This window comes from Mixophyes fleayi, chromosome 7 (genome assembly GCF_038048845.1).
Source record: "Mixophyes fleayi isolate aMixFle1 chromosome 7, aMixFle1.hap1, whole genome shotgun sequence".
NCBI classification, from domain to species: domain Eukaryota; kingdom Metazoa; phylum Chordata; class Amphibia; order Anura; family Limnodynastidae; genus Mixophyes; species Mixophyes fleayi.
This window is the reverse complement of record NC_134408.1, coordinates 44824171-44846238: the sequence shown is the minus strand read 5'-3', so window position 1 is coordinate 44846238 and position 22068 is coordinate 44824171. Positions and strand designations below refer to the sequence as shown.

General features: G+C 41.0%; 1 protein-coding gene across 1 annotated transcript in view; it reads right to left on the bottom strand.

Annotated features, from left to right (window-relative positions):
* Positions 1-7348: 7348 nt before the first annotated feature.
* PDXDC1 (pyridoxal dependent decarboxylase domain containing 1) overlaps positions 7349-22068 on the bottom strand; it is a 49729-nt gene continuing 35009 nt past the window's right edge. The window contains exons 15-23 of the mRNA XM_075179773.1: positions 21648-21703; positions 21408-21513; positions 20574-20745; positions 20327-20445; positions 19214-19335; positions 18466-18558; positions 18281-18377; positions 17776-17877; positions 7349-9375 (exon numbers count right to left, since the gene is read on the bottom strand). Coding sequence (XP_075035874.1) covers positions 9146-9375; positions 17776-17877; positions 18281-18377; positions 18466-18558; positions 19214-19335; positions 20327-20445; positions 20574-20745; positions 21408-21513; positions 21648-21703 — 1097 coding nt within the window. The 3' untranslated portion in view covers positions 7349-9145. The remainder of the gene's footprint in view (positions 9376-17775; positions 17878-18280; positions 18378-18465; positions 18559-19213; positions 19336-20326; positions 20446-20573; positions 20746-21407; positions 21514-21647; positions 21704-22068) is intronic.

Here is a 22068-nt window from a genome sequence, read left to right as displayed (position 1 = left end):
AATGAGTCCCAATACAAAGGTTATTCCAAACGATATATGGAATCACAGTCTCTGAATAAACACACTGGCACTGCTTCACACTAAGATAGAAGTTGGCATAATCGGAGGCCGTTGTGAATCGGAGGATGCAGTCAAACAATTACAGTAGATGCGAGCAGGCTCAAAAGTCCTAGAGCTGTAGTAAAGTTCAGGTACTACATCCAATAATGTAGAGTACCCACAGGGGTAAGTGAAATCACCACAACAACTCTACATTATTGGATCGGACTCTATGGCTATTCAACACTATCTCGCCATATCGATAACAAATTGTGAGTATCTGAACTTTACTACAGCTCTAGGACTTTTGAGCCTGCTCGCATCTACTGTAATTGTTTGACTCCGTTCGCACTGAATGTCGGGCGTGATGTCATCATACCCGACGTTCAGTGAGGAGCGGCGCAGAGAGGAGTCGTCGAGAAGAAAGAAGCTGATAGAAAAGGTAAGTGCAAGAATGGAAGCAAGGGGGAGTAAAGTCAGCATGGCAGAGAGTGAAGGGGGAGCCAAAACAGCATGGCACAGGGTGATGAAGGGGGGAGCAAAAGCAGTATGGAGGGCGCAGTGTGATCATAAGGAGGCACAGCATGGTGATGAAGGGGCACAGTAATGTGTGTCATGGCACAGCGGGCTTGTGGCAATGTAATGTGTGTCTGGTGGCTAGCTAATGGGTGCTATTTTGTTTGTTGGGTGATGGTGGGGCAATTTAATTTTACAGTGGGGACTATCAATTTAAGATGGGGTGGTTTGGGCGCTATTGAATGCGGGGTTGAGTTTGAGGAGCATGAGGTCTATTTATTAAATGTGAATATGAATTATTTACTGGCAGTGACAGTTGTGGGAAATAGGTATATTAATTATACGTAAATACTATTAATTTATTCCTGGGAGGGAAATGGGTTTATTCATTAAATGGGAATACTATTACTTTAATGTTGGGGCTGGAGGAAGGCCTAAGTATTAATTGTGGGTCCTATTGATTTAAAGCCGGACCTGTTTGAAACTTTCTAAATGTACCCATTTTTTTTTCCAAATGGGGCCCTCAACATTCCAGGATTCAGACAAGCCACAACTAAAGAAACCAGCAGCCACAGGTGGTGAAATGACAAGAACAGGTAGGACAGTCTGTCAAATGTCTTGAGTCTAGTGGGACAATCTCGATTTTTGGTGACTGTTTTGCCCAATCTAAGGGGCAGGTCAAGACTGTATTCCTTATATACACACTGCATTCTTTATGTACAACACTATGGTGCTAGCTGTCCTTCGTGGCCTGAGCCCTCCCCCTCTAGTTTCAGGTCTCATCTCTTTGATTGCTGGCCACACCCCCTCTGGTGGGCTCCTAGCGTTGCAGTCCCCCGGTGGGCCCTTCATGCCCCAGTCCAACAATGTACCCAAGCAATAATTGAAAAAGGGTGTGTGTTTGAGCATAATGAATACTGACAAATGCAAATAATTTCCTTTTATTCAAGAACGTAAGAATTTTCCTTCCAAATTGAGCATCAACAGAAACTGTCACATCAAAGAGAGAATGTCTTCTAAGGTGTTGTCGAAATAATTATAATTAAATTATAAATATATAAAATATATATATTCTCTCTTTCAAATGTAAACTTATATATTACTAATATAGAACTAGTCTATTTTTTTTGTCTGTGCTTTTAAGAGGAAAAGTACTGACCTTTACAAGCAACAGATTTTTAGTAAATTTACATTATTTCAAAATGGCCGGACAAGGCCAAGGACATTGTTGCTCCAAATAAGGTAAAAAAAAAAAGACCCCTCCAAGAACATGTCACTTTAATGATGAAATGACAGTTTTGATCTGGTCAAAAGGTTTGGTTTGGCAAGTACAAGTAATGTTTATGGCAATGAGAGACTTAGGGCTAGATTTACTAAGCTGCGGGTTTGAAAAAGTGTGGATGTTGCCTATAGCAACCAATCAGATTCTAGCTGTCATTTATTTAGTACCTTCTACAAAATGACAGCTAGAATCTGATTGGTTGCTATAGGCAACATCCCCACTTTTTCAAACCCGCAGCTTAGTAAATCTAGCCCTTAGAGTGTCAGCAGTGATGTAAGCTGGGAAGTGGTGTTTTAAAGTAATGATGAGAAACATTTTCTATAAAAGAATGACTTAATCAAATATAGATTGTCAATTGGCATTTGAAACCCTGGGCGTATATCTGCTTCGTCCAGTATCTATGCATAATATCTTTTTAATAAAAAAAATAGAAATATTATATTTTGTAAACTGGCTCATCTCATTTACTATTTAAAGAGAAGAATAGAAAAATCTTATAGTGTGAAGAGAGGACGACCAAGCTGCTTTGTATAATTTGTCTGCTGAAGCTTGTGCTTTACACACCCCCTGGATGTTGGCACTCACTTAGAATTTCTGGCATCTTATGTCCTTTCCTCTTATAAATCTGTGCAATGAAATCTCTGCTCCAGCTTGCGGATCTTGTCAGAGCTGATTGATATGGAAAGAAGAAACTACCTTAGTTGGGAAAGTAAGATTCATTCTTAACACTAGTTTACATGTGTAGGTGTTCAGAAAAGTTTTCTTACAAAACAAGGTATGTAACTCACCCACTCGGTGGGCAGAGATGATTTGCTAAGAATAGTACTTTAAGTATAAGCCACTTGAATGGAATATCCTGTAAAGGTTCAAAGGGGACTTGACATTAGAGCCTTTACAATGTTATTAAGATCCAAACTGCAACAAAAGGCTTGATACAATACAATACTGCTTGAAAGAATCTATAAATAAATGCCAGATACTAATTTCCAGGAAACTACTAAAGGCAGACACTTGAACCTCTATCGTATTAAGAGCAAGGATATTGTTTATGAAAGTTCCACTCCACATATAGGACTTATATTTCTTCAACCCTTCTGATGTCAAGAATAAAACCTGGGCACCTAGGTGTTCCAGGTTGTCGCCAACAAAAGACTATTTGGGGAAGTCTGAACTTGCTGATATATGACGGCAATTACTACGTGGATGTTGGAGAAAAAAAAACCTCTGAGGTGTTTGGGTCTCAGTGTTGGTTGATTAACACTAATTGCAGATGAGAATCACAATCCATGGAAAACTGGAGTCTGTTGTGGGTACCATCCATTCTGTTTCTGATAGGGACACTCTTCAAATTCAGATCATGCCACCAGTCAAAGGACTCTCTTGTACATCTTGCAAATTTGAGGACATTGTCCACAGAAGCATGTCTGCAGTACCACTGATTCAATAGGTCTATTTGAAGGCCTTGCATAAGCCATCTTACCCATGAAAGAATTCCTACGGTGAAGAACATTCCCAGGAGACAGAGACAAGAATGTTTTCCAGATAAGTCCAGACTCTGATAACCTGCATTCTTGTGACAGTCCTTGGTGATATTTTAAAGAAAAGCCATGCAATTACTATGGTCATTGAGGCCATAGGGGGTTTAGCTTCTTTGTTTCTCATCTTAGAAGCGCTTGTTGTAAATCCCCTCCTCTTAGACCCAAATTGACTTGTTCTATGGCAAATGCTGTTAAAGTTGTTCGATCACTTTTGTGACATCTTGAAAAATGTCTAGCTACTGTAGTAAGTTGTTTAAAATTGGCCTTATCCCTGGTGGCTTTTGGACTGCTGCCTACATGTTCCAAAACCCTCTTTTTAAACAGTCTGTTGGTCGTTCCGACATATTTGAGTTTACAGGGGCACAACAGGCAATATACTACATTAGAATTACAATTTAGAAATTGATGAATGTTCCAAATCTTAGAAAATTTATCTACATATTCTTTAGTCTAAACCATTGACAGGCCTTATATGTCCAACATTTTAAAAAGCCAACTAGTCTAGATTATATTTTTCTCTCTGGTGTAAGCAAACTGTGAACCAATTTGTCCTTGAGATTCCTAGAATGTCTCCCAAGTAATGGAGACCTTGACCTCCAACGTCTCTTTTAGATCCTCCTCAAGCAACAAAATGTGCCACTGCTTCTGAAAAAATTGTGTTATCTCTTTCCACTCCGAGCAAAGCGTCGATTCATTCTTGTTTTTAAATGGATTGTTTTGTTCTTGGTGGGCAGATAAATAAGGGACTCTATCCTTGTGGTTGATGGCTTACGCAGATCGTCTGATGACCTTCTGACTATAACCTCTGCTTAATAATCTGTCTTTAAGCTTACTAGATCTTTGCACCAATATCCGCTCATCAGAGTAATTCCTTTTGGTTAACTCCCCTTTTGGAACACCCCTGACAGGAATACTATGCGCTCGTAAAATGTAGGAGACTGTTAGTATCCGTCTTCTTACAGTACATATTCGTATTGAGTCTCCCGTCTAATGTTTGAGATGGTAAGATCCAAAAAATTGATCTCGGTATCATGTATTTCCGATGTTAGTTTGAGATTAAATTATTAACATTTAGAATTCCAGTAAATTTGTGAAAAAGGGTGTCTTCACTGTCCCAAAAAATGAGGACGTCTATCATCATCATCATCATCACCATTTATTTATATAGCGCCACTTATTCCGCAGCGCTGTACAGAGAACTCACTCACATCATTCCCTGCCCCATTGGAGCTTACAGTCTAAATTCCCTAACATAGACACACACTCACACATAGACACAGACAGACAGCAAGGGAGAGACTAGGGTCAATTTTGATAGCAGCCAATTTACCTAACAGTATGTTTTTGGAGTGTGGGAGGAAACCGGAGCACCCGGAGGAAACCCACGCAAACACAGGGTGAACATACAAACTCCACACAGATAAGGCCATGGTTGGGAATCGAACTCATGACCCCAGTGCTGTGAGGCAGAAGTGCTAACCACTAGGCCACTGTGCTGCCACAGTGCTATATAATGTAACCACAAAATTATGTGGCTACTATATACAGTGGGTGAAAGCATTGAACATATCAACATTTTTCTGAGTATATATTTAATGTGGCTATTGTAATAATTTACACCAAATGTCAGCAACAACCCTTGCAATCCACAAAGCAAAGAAATCAAACCATAGATGTCCATAATTTTAAGTTTTGTGTAATAATGTGAAATGACACAGGGAAAAAAGTATTGAACACACTTCCTGAAATTTATTTAATACTTTGTACAAAAGCCTTTGTTGGTAATGACAGCTTCAAGATGCCTCCTGTATGGAGAAACTAGTCGCATGCATTGCTTAGGTGTGATTTTTGCCCGATTCTTCAACGCAAATAGTCTTCAAATTTTGAAGGTTCTATGGACTCTGATCTTTAGTTATTTCCATAGATTTTCAATTGGATTCAAGTCAGTCGAGTGTCTGGGCCATTCTAGCAGTTTTATTTTCTTTCTCTGAAACCAATTGAGAGTGTACTTGGCTGTGTGTTTGGGATCATTGTCTTGCTAAAATGTACACTCTCGTTTTATCTTCACCATCCTGGTAGATGACAGCAGATTTTTATCAAGAATGTCTCGATACATTTTTTTCATCCATCCTTCCTTCCTTCAAACATATGCAGTATGCCAGTACTGTGTGCAGAAAAACAGCCCGCAATCATGATGTTCCCACCTCTAAACTTCACTGTTGGTTTGGTGTTTTTGGGGGTGATGTGCAGTGCCATGGTGTGTATTATGGCATCCAAAGAGTTAAATTTTGCTCTCATCTGACCACACTATATTCTCCCAGTATTTCACAGGCTTGTCCAAATGTTGTGCAGCAAACTTTAAATGAGCTGCAACGTGTTTTTTCTTCAGCAAAGGAGTCTTGCGTGGTGAGCGTGCATACAGGCCATGGCAGTTGAGTGCATTATTTATTATTTTCTTTGAAACAATTGTATCTGCTTATTCCAGGTCTTTCTGAAGCTCTTAACAAGTGGTTCTTGGACAACTCTTCTGATAATTTTTTTCCCTCCTCTGTCAGAAATCTTGCGAGGTGCACCTGGTCATGGTCGGTTTATGGTAAAATGTTCTTTCCACTTCCGGATTATGGCCCTAACAGTGCTCACTGAAACATTCAGCAGTTTAGAGATCCTTCTGTAAAAAATGCCATCAGTATGTTTTGCAACAATAAGGTTGCAGAATCACTGGTTGTTTTTCAAACTTCAGTTCTCAGAATCAAAAGTTCTTATTCCTTATCTGTAAAATGGTCCCAGCTATGTAATCCAGTGGTTTTTGAGTAGTAATATGTCAGTCACTATTTAAAAGACTTGACAATGTGCACTTTGGAGGAGCAGCTGTCATGATTGACTATCTTAGTCTATAGCACTCTCTTTCTCTGGAAAGTTTCAGTTTTGAAAGGGAATCCCCTTCCCATCAGTTTCTGTATAATATATCCCTTGCCTCAGTTTTGTTCACTTTTTGGGTATGGTTTTTAACCTAGCATGGTTTCTTTTCTAAATTAAGTATGTGGTATAACAGTAATCGAATGTCGATGTCATGTTTTTCTCCACTATGAAACAGAGTACCATGCTGATTTTTTTTGTGTGGTAGTAATGTATACCTTTGTTGAGCACATTAAAAAATTAATATTGAAATGTTGATTTGATTTAACCTAGCATTTTTAATTCTGTTCCAAACGCTTGCATTTTTGCTGCAACTCAAAATGTAAGGCAGATAAACTAATTTGCCTTAGGGATCCAAATTTCATAGTGATTCCTTAATAAGCACTCTTGGTACTTCCAATAAACTAGAATAAATAAGCAGAGATTAGAAAATAGTTTAATACATTAAAAAAAAAAAAAAAAAATCAATATTTCAGAAACTAATGGTCAGATAGTCAAGATATTTGGCAGAAATTGTTTTTTGGACATCTGCTCTTATCCCAAAGAAATCGTAAATATCTGAGATGGGTGGTGGGCATTTCATTTTTTTGGGTGATCTGATGTGGAATGACCATTTTCTATTTTCCTATTCATAGGGTATTTTAGCAAACCATCTTCCAATGGAATAGTGGTCCTAGCTGAAAAACTAGCCATGGTTGCATCAACTAGCCACTTCTATGTATCCTTCCAGGATGATGATGATGATGATGATGATGATGATGATGATTTGAAGTCTTTTCAAATTAAGCTGGTTTCTGTTCAGGTGTTTTTTTTTTTTTTTTATCAAGATCTTTAATCACTGTGTACCAGAAATGCCTTCTTGTTGTGGATCCTAAATACTGAGAACCAGACCCCATGCTTAAAAAGGTACTTCTCTTGCCATTTAAGAATAAACAAGCCTTCTATGTGGAATTGTTGCGTTAAAAGAATCAAAATGCATTTTCAAAATGTACCACTTAATAACTTATCACCAACACCCTGAATGTCTAGTATGAACTGGTCTACATTACCACAGAGATGAAAATGTTGACTTTATTCAAACAGTTAAGCATACACAGTTTAATTCAACAAACAGAAAGGTAAACTGTAATCCACAATCTCAAATATATATATTTATAAAAACAGTAAAAATTAATTTGTATTAATTTTTTATATAGACCAAAATGGACACCCTCCCCATGCCCCAAGAGTAAATTAACGTAGACTTCATTGCACCAATAAACTGAAGAAGGAAGACTCTTGGCTATATTAGCACTTTAAAAGGAAAATTGCACTCAGTAAGTTCCAATGCTAGATGCAGTCAATGTCTGCTTACGATTCCCAACACTTCATTAAAGGACCACTATACACATTGTGCTATATAGAAGAGCTAACATACACACCTATAATTGTCCATACATTGTCAGAATGAGATGTTTGACACAGTATTTACATGTACTATGCCACTAAGTGAAAACTATTCTTGTCTGTTATTACCCATTTCAGACAAAGACAGTTTATCTGTCTTTCATTAGACTTCGAGACAGGAAGTAAGTTTTATAGGAGGAAAGAAAACTTACCCCCACGATCACACCTGAAATACATTCCGTTCTGATAAGCTTCAGAAATAGAAATATATTATGTTAAGAACTCCTTTATATAATATGTATTTAAAGTTTAGTGGTCCTTTAAGGAACAGGAGGAATACTTCTTTAGCAGTGTACCATAGACTCAATTAATTACAAGAAATTTATGGCTTCAGTGCAAAGAAAATGTGTGTGCAGTGTTAACATTACAAAGGAAAATATTTAGTGTCTGTGTTCACACATAGACCATTGATATGTGATATTTCATTGTGGGACTGCTTGCCACAAATTTATAGTCACAGACCCATGCGTTTCAGGGGGGAATGAACTGAAGGATATATACACCAACATTCAACAGAAATTCAGTTTGTATCTAACTAGGTGCTCAGGTCTTTCCAAACATACACTTAAAAATATTACATTTTATTTGCAGTCACGGGAACAGGTGCGTCCGTCTTTGTTTTTTTCTCTGTATGGTACTTGCAAGAAACGCTACACACATAGGTTGTTACGCCAACCATTACCAATAGTGTGATCATCATACTGGCATGCTACATGTAACTTCTGGATGGATACCTGCAGTTTGACAATTCTAGATCTTAAATAAAATAGTGCATTTTTATTATACAGTACTGGCAGATTAACAGACATATAATCAGGATTAAAAAAAAAAAAAAAGTTTTAGAATTTCTTCAATTAAAATTATATTTGTTATGTACACATCGACAAAATGATGCTACTGACGGAGTATTATTAGAAACCCTACATTTCTGGACCTAAATCCCTCATAAAATTCACTCAGCTGAATAGTTAATTAAAAATACACTAACTGTGCAAATAACAAGACTTAGAATGCAGTGTGCAGAACCACTGACCATTTAATTGAAAGTAGACGTCTATGTTTGAGATGTATTTTTATATTTAAATTAAGAGGGTTTTATCTCAAGACAAAATTAACTTTTGAACAAAAATGATAATTACAAAGTAAAAGGATTGATTATAAAATATAACTCTTTAGATTACAAGAAATGCAGTAAATATCATTACCATTTGTAGAAATAGTAGTATTGTGAAGCTGACCTCTCCCTTCTGAAAAAAAGTCTATTTTTAATTTGCACATAGGTTAATAATTTAGTACAGTAGTTGCTACTATAAGATTGCATGGCACTGTTCACATTTCAAATCAGTTAACACCCTTACACCTAAAGAGTTCATCTCAGGTTAAGTGTTCATTAACAAAACCCTTTGTTTTATCTTAGACTTTCAGACTCCACTGTCTTAATATCCAGCATATCAGGCTCCTGGGATTCCTCACTTAGAGATTCGCTGGACAGGGTGGGTGGTTCAGTGGGGTTACATGGGGGCTCCGGTTCCGGTGTAGTGGCAGCCTCCATGTTTTCCACTTCCTCCAAGTGACTTATTGAGCTGGTCTCGCTCATGGCATCAGAGTTTCTGGATAGTCTTTTAAACAACTTTTGACCTGTTGAAGTAACACAAAAGGTTGAAAATAATGGCTTTAGAAGACATCCCAAAAAAAAAATGTATCTGGTAACATTGTAGTACATATTTTGAGATATGGGACTGGTTATCTGGCAGCTATGTAGGTGGAACACCCCAGACAGTGATTATAAGAGTTGGAAATTTTCTTATTTAGTATCATGTTTCTTTATATACTACATTGGGCAAACAAAAAAAAACAAACAAAAAAAAAACCAAACCAACAAAAAAAACAAAAAACCTTACCCATAACAATCCCCTTATTCTTTTACTCCAGGAAAAAATTGTATTTCTCATTCATACACCCTGGGGGACACTGCTACAATGGTGTTGTATGAGGGCGCAGAGGAGTTGGCACTTAAATAGTTAAACTAAACTTGTTGCCGACTCTTCACCTCTGCAACACCTACCAGCCTCAATGTAGTTTAAGTGTCCAAGGAGTTGGGCTGAGTGAGTACTGTTTCAGTACTTGCTGCTTAGATTAGGTTACTTTTATTCTTATTTTTCCTATTTTATTTATTTCATTAGAGTGAGGAGATGCAAGTGCTGCCGGCAGCGCTTACATCTGTAGTGGGAACGCTATAGCGTTCCGTTTTGATGGAGATTAGCGAGACTGTAAGTCCTCCGAGGTTGGGTTAGATGCCCACTCCTTAACGCTGTGACAGCCGCGCAATTGCAGGCTGTCACAGTTCCTCCCGTCAGTCCGCGTTGCCGCTGGCAGAGAGCGCTGAGCCTTATCAGGTGAGCGGTCAGTAATAGGAAGATACCAAGTCCCCCGCTGAGGCGGAGGGGGGACTTGGATCTCCACGGCCAGAATGACTGGTCTGAAGGAAGCTGGCGATCACAGTGCTGTATGAGAGGTCTTGTGAACACTGCGATAGAGACCTGAAGGGAGATTACTATTTGTCTGTGTGGGGAGGAGTTTTTCTAGAGGCTCCCTCCACACTTTGTGCTTTCCAGAGCGGGAATTTTCTCGCCAGTACTCTGCAGTGTAAGTCCTGACACAGACTGTAGACACTCTATTGGCAATCTTTTCGGCTGTGGCCGACTCCCTCTCTCTGCAATTGACCATCCTTCAGCTAAGGCCCCTGACGGGGTTTTTGATTGTATAACTTTCCTCATATCAGTCATTATAGGAAATTGTTATTTTCTGTTTGGAGTTTTATCATAGAAATCTCTAAAGCAAATAGTCAAACATCACTGTTTCATATAGTGACACAATTATTTTACTGCTTGTGGGCATTAGCCAGGGACAGGACAAGGAATTGTATTTCTTTTCACTCTGAAAAAAAAAAAGACATAATGACACACTTTTTTCCTTTTCTAAGAAGTGTAAAGGCACTAAAGACTCCAAATGTGCTGCCAAACTTCCTGTGGGTCAGCAGGACCAAGGGGCTGTGTGCATGCAGTGTGAAGTGGGGTCTGGTGGAGCACAGAGGGTCACCGCAGAGACTGTGGAGGAGCCAGCGTGGGTTTCCTTGTTAGCTCAACTTATTAACAGACAAGCAGAGGCTGCAGTCATGGCGGTAGGTGCCCCTACAGGGTCTGCTTCAACTACCTCAGCAGACAATGTGGACTGCTGTTTCACAGATAGCAAAGGGGGTCATTTCTAAGACTGCTCCCATTCTCCATCGGTCTACCCAATCAGAGCCAGCCTGGTCATCTTCCCTCAGAGATTGGACCGCTTGAATAGGTTAAGATTCTCCAAGTATGGTTACACCTAGAGCCAAGCGACAAAGATCCGCATACCTTTTTTTTTCCCCTTGTCAGATTCAGAAGGGTCTTCTGAAGAAGGGGAAGTGATTGAGGATTCAGATTCTACCCAGTTAGGAGATTTGGATGTGCCAGTAAAGCAACAGGGTATTCAGGATCTGGTTATGGCGGTCCGTCAGACCCTGGATCTGGTAGACTCAGGAGCAGGGTCCCTCGAACCAGGGTCTGTTTACTCATAAGAAACCTAAGATTGTTTGTTTCCCTTACTCGGTAGAGCTCACAGAGATATTAGAGACAGTTTGGAAACAGCCAGAAAACAAGTTTTCCGTTCCTCGTAGGTTTGCTAATCTGTATCCCTTACAGGAACAGAAGGTGGCGCGCTGGGAACAAGTATATAGAGTAGACCCGCAAGTAGCTTGGTTTGCTTGTCATACTACTGTGCAGGTGCAGAGTTCGGCTGTTCTTCAGGACCCCACGGACAGAAGGATAGAGAGAGTCGTCTCAAGTCTATCATTTCTGCTGCCGATTCATCTTTCAGACCCATGTTTTCTTCGGCATTGGTTGCTAGGGCTGTGGAATCTTGTGCCGATTAACTAGCGGCTGGGTTACAGGATTCAGAGCTTCTTCCGTTAGCCATTCATTTGAAGAAAGCATTGGGTTATTTATATGAAGCAGCACAGAACGCAGCATCCCTTCTGCGGTTTCGGCTACAGCTGTTTCAGCTAGGAGAATTCTCTGGCTTAGGTCCTGGGATGCGGATGTGGAATCAAGAGTGTCCCTGGAAGCCTTGCCTTATTCTGGTTCGGTCCTTTTTGGACCTGAGGTGAATACCATGATCAGTCAAGCCACGGGAGGAAGGAGTACTTCCCAAACAGTGAATGCGTCTAGAGGTCGAGCTCCTAGGTTTAGTTCGTTTCGGCAGTCCTTTTCGGGTAAACCCGGTTCATAGGGGTCAGTCTACCAGTAGAGACAGAAAACAGGATTCATGGGGACAGGATGTCAGAGGCAGGGGGTCTTATTCTAAGAGGCGCTCGGACAAACTCTCGGCATGACGGGGTTCCCCCTCTCCTTATGGCGGCAGGGGTAGGGGGTTGGCTATATTTATTTCAGGATCAGTGGTTGGCGACATCTCGAGACAATTGGGTCTGAAGAATTATGTCCAGAGGCTAAACATTCAGGACCCATTCAACGTTTTTTTCTCGCCTCTTCCGTGGAACTCTGAAAGAAGGCAGGTGATGATCAGTTCAGTCGCCTCTCTTCTTACTGCAGGAGTTATATGTCATGTTCCGGAGTCTCAAAAGGAACAAGGTTTTTATTCCAACCATTTTGGAATAGGCTGGCTCGTTATGGACGATTCTCAAGCTAAAAGGCCTGAATCAGTACCTCCGGGTGAGCAACATCCGGATGGAATATGTTCGTTCGGTCATCCAGGGTTTGGAACCTCAGGAATTTTTAGCATCTACAGATATCAAAGACGCTTATCTCCTTGTTTCAATTTGGGAGGATCAGTCTCTTCTGCGATTCACTATGGGAAGCTGCCACTTCCAATTCAGGGCTCTGTCACTCGGGCTTTCAACAGCACCCAGAGTATTCACAAAGATTATGGTGGTAATGGCTGCTCGCTTGAGAAATTTGGGTGTGAACATCATATTTAGATGACCTGCTTCTTGTCTCGGCTAGCCCTGGAACAGCAACTGAGTCTCACCATTCGAAACTTGGAACACTACTGTTGGATTATAAACTATCCAAAGTCTCAGTTTGTTCCTTCTCAGAGAATGATATTTCTGGGACTTCTCATGGACACCAGGGGGTAAATATATGAAAGTCCGTTTTTTTTCAACTTGCCGGAAATCGGCGAGTTTACAGCTAAAATTTAAAGCGGCGCTGGCTTGTAAAGGCAAACTTGCCTTTACAAGCCAGTCACCTTCTGTTCCGCCCCTGGCATTTAAATTTAGTTTGAGAGGTTCTTCAGACGTCACTTTTTGAAGCTTTAAGTTCGACTGAATTAAGACTTTTAACATGGAAAGTTTTTTTTTGCTAGCCATAGCGTCTGCGCGAGAGGTGTCCGAGCTGGGTGCCTTGTCATGCAGTGCCCATATCTAGTTTTTCATGAAGACAGGGCAGTCCTAGGGATGGTTCCTTCATTCTTGCCAAAGGTTGGGTCAGGTTTCCACATTAATCAAGATATTGTGATTCCGACTTTTAAGTGTGATTCATTATTATTATTATTAATTTTTATTTATAGGGCGCCACAAAGTATCCTTAGCGCCGTACAAGGACAAACAATGGCACAGTACAAGGTGAAACAGCACAGTACAAGTAACAGTAAGCACTATAACTCTGGGGGCTCAGTCGCAGCAAGAAAGAGAGGGAGGGGAAAAGTGAGTACAGGCAGGTAACTATGGCCCAAGAGGGTGGGCACGGATGACAGGTTGAGAGTCACTGAGGGGAGCGGAGAGAAGCGAGAGGAGACAGAGGGCAGAGGCAGAGGGTTGGAGAGGAGGTGAACTGAGTAGCTGGAGAGCGCAGTGAAAAGTGATGGAAACAGGAGGTAGGAGAGCCCTGCTCAAAGGAGCGTACAATCTAAAGGGAGGGGAAGACAGACAGACACATGGATGAGACGGAGACGGAGTCGAGGAAGGGGGAGAAGGGAAGAAGGGATGAGAGAGAGGAAGCCGACCAGTGGGAGTTTAGGCATGAGACTGGAAGGCTTTTAGGAAAAGGTGGGTTTTTAATGTTCATTTGAAAGAGGACAGATTAGGGGAAGTTCTGATGGAGCGGGGGAGCTTGTTCCAATGGAGGGGAGCGGCGCGGGAGAAGTCTTGAATACGTGCGTGAGAGGAGGTAATCAGGGGGGGAAGAGAGGCGACGATCGTTGGACGATCGCAGTGGGCGGGAGGGAGTGTGAATACAGATAAGGTTGGAGATGTAGGGGAGCAGTGGAGTTGGCGAGGGCCTTGTAAGTGAGAGTGAGGAGCTTGAAAAGGATTCTGTAGGGGAAGGGGAGCCAGTGAAGGGCTTGGTAGAGTGGGGAGACAGAGGTGGAACGGCGAGAGAGGAAAATAAGCCTAGCAGCGGCGTTAAGTACAGATCTAAGAGGAGCGAGATGAGAGAGGGGGAGGCCGAATCTTCCTCAGAGTCATCTTTTCCTGCATTCTTAGTCGTCGTTAGGGCATTGCGAGTTAGTGTTTTTGTTTTTTTTTTTATAATTTTTATTTTTGAATGGTCAAGTAACAAACAGAACCGACATGCACTGTCAGTAAGAAAAAAAAAAACAAGCAATAGAAGCACATCACAGGTAACAAAGCATAAAATCAGTATAAAGATATAAATAATCAGTGCAACAATATGCGTGTATGGCAGTTGACCAAGGATTTTTAAGGAAATAAGGGAGGGGGCGAAATGCCTCAACAGAGAGTGGCATGACGCAGGAGGAGAAAAGGAGAGAGAGAAGAAAAGAGAAAGAGAGGGGTTTACAGGAGGAGGACGGACATGTGTAAAAGAAGAGTCAAGTGAAAGGGGGATAAATCTGAAAAAATGAGAGCCATGGGCTCCATACCTTAGTGAACGATCTTGATGTCCTATTGATAATGCTGGTCATATATTCCAGGCGGTGAACCTGCCAGACTCTATTGATAACGGCTTGAAGCGAAGGTGGAGTTTGCTGCCTCCAGTCTGCTGCTATTTGGCAGGTAGCTGCCGATAAGATATGCCTAGCTAACTTATTCTCATGCCGAGTTGCCGCTGGCGCTCCCAGGGGCAAGAGGAAAAATTTAGGCTCAAATGGAATCGTTACCTGAATAATCGATTGGATCAGGTGTTTGATCTCGGCCCAGAAGTTTGAGAGTTTGGGACAAGTCCACCATATATGGATAAAGTTACCCTCATGGGAGCACCCACGCCAACAGCGATCAGAAGAGTCTGGGAGGAATTTATGTATCTGGGAGGGAACGTAGTACCAGCGGTACAATACCTTATAGGCATTCTCTTTTATTTTAACGCAGATTGAGCTGGAGGCAGCGTTCTCATATATCTCCGACCATTCTTCGCTCAAAAGAACTTCACCCAGGTCATGTTCCCAGGCCAGTTCATGCGAGACTAGTATTTGAGGAAGGTGGGGCAAGTTCATAATATAATGTTGAAATAAGGCCTTTCGTGGAAGACTGACGGAGACAGAGACGTTCAAATGGGGTAAGGGGGCGGGAGGAGAGGCGAGATTTGACAGTATGGTGAAAGTGGCGGAGCTGAAGGAATTGGTAAAATAATTTAGTGGGAATATTTATTTGCGATTGGATGTCAGAAAACGAGGGGAACACAGCTGTAGAGGTGAGATCGTTTAAGAAACGGACCCCTTGTGAGGTCCACGAGGAGAATGCTTTAGGGGTAAGGCCTGGAGCGAAGTCTGAGGAGTTAAACAAAGGAACTAGGGGAGAAGGATGGGGGGGAAAGGCCAAATTTTTGAGAGCATGAGTCCCAGACCGCTAGGGAATGTGTAATGACCGGATAAAGTGAGACACGTTTTGGTCGACGAGCTCGTGGAAGCCATAGGAGAGTGGATGGGGATAGCATACCCAGACTTTCAGCCTCAATCTCGACCCAGACCCTGGAGGGAGACAAGCTACACCACAAAACGCATTGAGCAAGCTGAGCGGAGAGATAATAGCGTCGAAAATCAGGGATTCCCAGTCCCCCTCCCCGCGGGGCTCTCTGTAGAAGCTTGAAAAGGACTCGGGGGCGCTTACCCGCCCAAATGAATTTAGATACATGGAAATGGAGAAATTTAAAAACGTAGGGGGGGACTCGGATGGGGAGGGTTTGAAAAAGGTAGAGGAGTCTAGGGAGTATGTTCATCTTGACCGCATTAATACGACCTATCCAGGAGATGTATAGTTGCGACCATGAAACAAGGTCTAGCTTAACTTGAGCAAGAGTGTGGGGGAAGTTGGCCTGAAAAAGCTGATGAGGTTGTTTAGTTAGATATACCCCAAGGTACTTGAGTTTTTGAGGGCGCCAGTTGAACGGGAAGGAGCTTTCTAAAGACACCTTGTCAGCTGAGGAGACATAAAAGTCTAAGACTTCTGTCTTGTCCGCGTTAACTTTATATCCTGAGAAGTGGCCGTAAAGCATTAATTCGTCTACAAGAGGAGGGACAGAGGAAATTGGATTAGCAATTGTTAACAGGACGTCATCCGCGTATAATGCTATTTTATGGGAAGAGCTACCCACCGGGATGCCTAGAATTTGCTGGTTAGCCCGGATTCTAGCTGCTAAAGGTTCTATGATAAGGGCAAAAATGAGCGGAGAAAGGGGACAGCCCTGCCGTGTGCAATTGGAAATAGTGAAGGGGACCGAGGATAGACCATTTGCAGAGACTGTGGCCGACGGAGAACGGTACAAGGCTGAGATGGCCGTCATAAATTTGCCAGAGAAACCCATCGCTCCCAGTACCCCAACCATAAACGACCAGGAGATGCGGTCGAACGCCTTCTCAGCATCTAATGACATAAGGAGGGAGGGGAGCTTACCCCTGTGAATTGTGTGTATCAGGTCAATTGTTCTCCTAGTATTGTCCGGGGCTTGACGTCCCGGGATAAATCCCACCTGGTCGGGGTGGATGAGGGAAGGGAGGAGGGGATTCAATCTAGAGGCCAGAATTTTTGCGTAAATTTTAAGGTCCACATTAAGGAGGGAAATTGGTCTATAGCTAGGGCATTGCGAGTTTATGTGAATAGAACAGTCTTCTAGAAAGATGTATTCCCTTTTTGTTCTATATGGATTCCCAAAAAAAGGAGTTGGCCGGCCTCCAAGCAGACCATTGCACATTGGATTAAGTCCATGAGCAGGCATGCTTACTGCTCAGTCCACTTGTTCTGTGGGGGCGTCTTGGGCCGTGCGCCATGGGGCTTCTGCGGAATAAATGTGTCAGGCGGCCACCTGGTCCTCTGTGCATACCTTCACCAAGTTGTATCAGTTTAATGTGTTTGCCCCTTTTACTCTTCTGCTGTGTGGTCTTGGTTGGCTGCTCTCTTCCTTGGGGCTTTTGTATTACACTGAGGCTAGTAGGGGTTGCAGAGGGGAGAAGTCAGCAGCAAGTTTAGTTTAACTGTCTAAGTGCCAACTCCTGTGCGCCCTCATACAACCCCATTGTAGCAGTGTCCCCCAGATGGATTCAGAGAAAGATTTAACGTAAGTACATAAATTCACTTTTATTTATTTAATGTAGGACAGATATGGTTGGGTTTGTTTTGGCAGAATATGGAAACAAATATTTTTTCCTACAAGCATATAACACTTACCTAATTACTTTAAATATAATTAGGGTAAGCCTAGAACATATTATGGCTAGTTTTTCCAATTATATACATAAATGGCAATAACAAAGACACCTTTTAATTTTTGTTTCCCTTATGGTAAATATGGATTTAACTCTGGAGTTGAGTGGACAAGTTCACCAGTGACTGCCATTCTAGTCCATCTTCATTCTACATGACATGCACATATTTTGTTTCCGTATGCGATACTTAAAAATATTGTCCATGTCACACCAAATGTATGTGCAAATGTGTTGTGTTGGGAGGGAACATGAAGATTTTTTGGTTTGTTTTTAATAAAATGGACTACAGAGGGCTCAATAATGGGAAATTATTGATGACAATGCTGTACGTGGTACCTGGATGTCTCTTTGCATATCCCGAGGTTGGAGTTGGGGGAGGACTTGTTCCGGTGGTTTGTGCTTTGGACAAATATGTTGTTTCTGTTGATTCTAGAGACCCTATAGAACAAAAATTTTATTTCAGTAATATATAAAGGGACAGTAACATTGTTAAATCCTTAACAATATATTTAGCAAGGACAGAGTTTGGTTAAAATAGATTTTGGACATTTCCTTTATGTATATGCCAAGTACATTAAGCTAAAAGTGATAGACTCTGTCCATCTGTCGTCAGATCAAAGGGTAAAAAAACCAAAACCCTTATATTTGGGCGGGTTTTCTTCGCCTGAATATCTGCCACCATTATTTCATTATTAAGCTGTCGATAGTAAAACCATTCTCTCAAGACTATTGTTTTTTTTAGAGACCTGTTACTTTCTCTAGAATCTATATATTTTACATCATGTATTGTTGGCATTGTTCTCCCAATATGCATAAAGGGAGAGAGACCACATTATCTCACCTGCTGTTAAGTTGAATGTTCTGCCCTTTGGTGTAGCTTGAACAGGAGAAAGCCAGTTAAGCATTGACCCAAATAGTGGGATCTGCCGTAACACACCCTGAAAAACACAAAAGATCCAAAGGGGTCAAAGTATGCTCTGGGTTACTACTATTCAACAAACACTATACTATAACTCTCCCTCTTACCTCCTCTAAAAGTCGTTCATCGTTGGCCTTCAAAAGCTGTACTTCAGCTTCCAGAATGCCTTTTCTGACTACTTCAGTCATGTTCTCAAGCAGCTGCACAGGAAAACATCAAGAAAGTCTTCTTTAATACAAACAAACATGCATTGTCATCTTTACTGAAGCAAGATTAAAGGAAATGCTAAATATCTCCCGACAATGCATCTCTGACCAGCCAGGGAATTCAATTCCTTATGTGGGAAGGGAAAGGCTGCATATCTGGCCTAAATGAACCATCTGCACCTCATTTAAATAATCCCATCCTGTTTTTCCACTTCATTGCAAACCTAGGAATGCCCCCATCCTGCTCAGCTGCTTTCATCAGATAGCGCTCCAGTAGACCATAAATCTATGCACATATCCATAAAAACGGGTGCTTTTGTGCAAAGTAGGTACATCACTACACAAAACAGGATAGATATATATATATATATATATATATATATATATATATATATATATATATATATATACACACACACATACATATACACGCACATATACATAAACACAAGATGCCACCTCTGCTTTGATAGTGTCTCAATGCCTTTCGAGTAAGGTTTGGCGGAGCTACATAATGTTAGCTCCAGGGGGTCCCTGCCATTGTACTAACAAAGGCAAGTTATGGCTTTGTATAAATCCCCCCTCCCCCTTCCCAAACTAGCCCTCTGCCAGGGTGAGCGATGCCAGCATTGACACTATGTATAAATACCTTTGAGTTTTCCTCAATGTCTCGACCCATTATTGCAATGGTTTCTACCAGCTCAGAGACATCCAAGTCTTCAGCTGCCATGCCAATGTAAATAGAGTTTTTCTCCGCCCCAAACTCGGGCCCTAAAGTAAACAACGATAAACAAAAAAACATTATATTAGAACAACAGATCTTCCCTCCTTCTGTCATCTATAGTTTTCAATGCACACTTACTGTACAGGCAAGCCAAATAGTGAAATATATAGAGAATTGTTGAGGTATTGCTTTTTTGAGAGGCATGTTCTGCTATCAGTAGTAGATGGGGAGTGCTGGTCCTTTACTGCATTTGGAGGCTCTTGGGATACCTCTTGTGCTTGAATCTACCTCCAATGATTGGCGTGGGTTTTAAAGAGTAACTTTAATCAAGTTATTGACTGAAACTATAATTCTTTCAAAACAGTACACTGATTTTTTCTAAAGCTTGATTAATGGTTTGTCAAATGCAACACCATGAGCGCCCCTTTTTTCCCCATTTTTATTGATTCTAGATGTTTTCCACAGTGGGTGAGTGGGATTTATTGGAGGAAATGAGCTGCTGGGTTTGGACATTGCAATAAGACTTATTAATCTTTCGTACTAATTTCTGTGCAAGGTAAGCGCGGATAAGAGATTTAAGATAGCGTGTGTGTTCCTCACCAGTTCCAAAAATGTATGCGTGTATTATTGTTACTGTATATACATCCTAAAAAAAAATACAATGCTTATGATTTAGGTAACCATTTTGTTTTTCTTTTGCTTGCAGAAGTGTTTATTTGTGAGATAGGTCTTAAAACTGTGTTGTGACAGATTAACATGCTTTGGGGGTCAAGCAATTAATTCTTGTGCAGTGTGCTAATTGGTTTTATTGACTCATTAAAATGTGATGCTTAACTGCAACTTTCCAACAGGCTAAGTCCATAAAAAAAAACAAAAATTAAATATCAGGCACCCCTGTGCTAATGACCTGTACCTATAATTAAGCTGAAGGGTGGTTCAACCACTGGAATTGGAAAACACCAAGTTAAAAATAATCAGGACTTAAAATTTCAGTAAGATAAATGAGTTGGATTCTGTACAAAGACAAATAATCAATACCGGAAGAGAACGAGAGATCGGACTCCAATTCATTTAACTTCTTCAGCAGGGATGCATTAATCTTTTCGAGTTCTGCTTCTCGTTTGCTGACATCCAGTTCCTCACTTACATGTTCATACCTAAGGGGAAGAAAACATTGGTGAAAAGTGCATACTTTTGGAAGAACTCTCAACATATACAAGTAAAATTAATTTGTTTGAAACAAAAAGAAACATATTTAGACTGCTTTGTGGTTTTCTTACAGTACCTTAAAACACCAAGTCCGGCCCAGCTGTAGTCAACAACATAGGACAGTCCAGCTATCCTTTCCACCTCTAGTCTAAACTCTTCTTTCATCTGCAGTGTATTCTGAACAACAGGGGTTTTCACCCTTATACATTCCACCAAATCATCGACATCCTCAGCTGTTGTGCCTAGAACTGTTAGCAAACATATGGTTTTGTTACAGTATTACAGTGATAGATTTTAGACATAATGAGCCATTATACATGAAAGAGTATGGTTAGGGTGCCCTGTATGTTTTAATGGAATATTAGCTGTGTCAGAGTTACACCTACATTGCTACAGCTCTGTTTTATTAATGCTCTGTCATTTCAAAGTCACAGTGACCTCTCCAAGTTTATTAATCTACTAGCATGCTTACGTGGAAAGTTCTAAATAAACATTGAGAAAGTCTAGTGATTTCAGTCTTATAAGCCCAAGTATTTAAAAGGTGGGGATACATTAAACCATCTGCACTTTCAGTGCACAAAGTTTTGGTTTAACACTGTCACTATAATCTATCTTGTCATATTACAATGTATAACTCAATGTATGCCTGGATTATATTCTTTAAATTTAAAAATTCACTTGGACAAGAGCTTTGTTTCCCAGAGAATCCTAGCCTGACAGTACCAAACAACTTGTTTTAAAAAAATGATCTGCTTCTACTTGTCGCCTAATTACAGCCATTTGGTGTGCTAAACCAATATCCATGTGAATGAGCTGTGTGTAGACAGCTGGTACACTTTGGCACATTTTCTGACATTTCCGCTTCACCAAGTAACAAAACAAACTACCATAAAACAAACCATTAACTTACCTGCAGAGGTCATCAGTGGATTAAAGCGCACGCATGTGCCTTCATCTTCCAGTTCCACAATGTCCACCCCACAAGATGGAACAAGCAAAGCCAGTTGGTCTCCTAGCTAAATGGGACAATATTTACATAGTTACAACCCTAGTCTCACATACACAGCAATACGAACAATATGGAGCCCATGATACTCTTCTACAGTCCCATCCCTAAAATAAACAGGTATAATATAAAAAAAAGTCTTACCCACTGATTCATAGCATCACTCTCCCTTTCAATGGTGCTCAAGTTCAACGTGGAGTCTATCAAACCCAGAAAACAGTTTGGTGTTACAACCAGCATTTAGGGGTGTTCTGCTTAACTAAATAGGATTGGTGAAAAGAACAATACTACATTCTGGGAATAGTAAGAGGTCAGCACACACAAACACAATTTCCTTCCCCGGGCATGCAGTCCTACATCATAGACCAAGACTATGCAACTGGTGGCCACAGTGGCTTGCTTGTAACCCCAAGTTTTAAGAAGCTCAATAGCCTCCATTGTCTGACTTATGTAGGATATGGACCACTGACATACATTTGTAACATGCATCAGAAACAAGGGAGCAGTTTGAGAATGAATTACCAGACATGACCTTTGTCATATTGTGACACACTGATCTTTAACT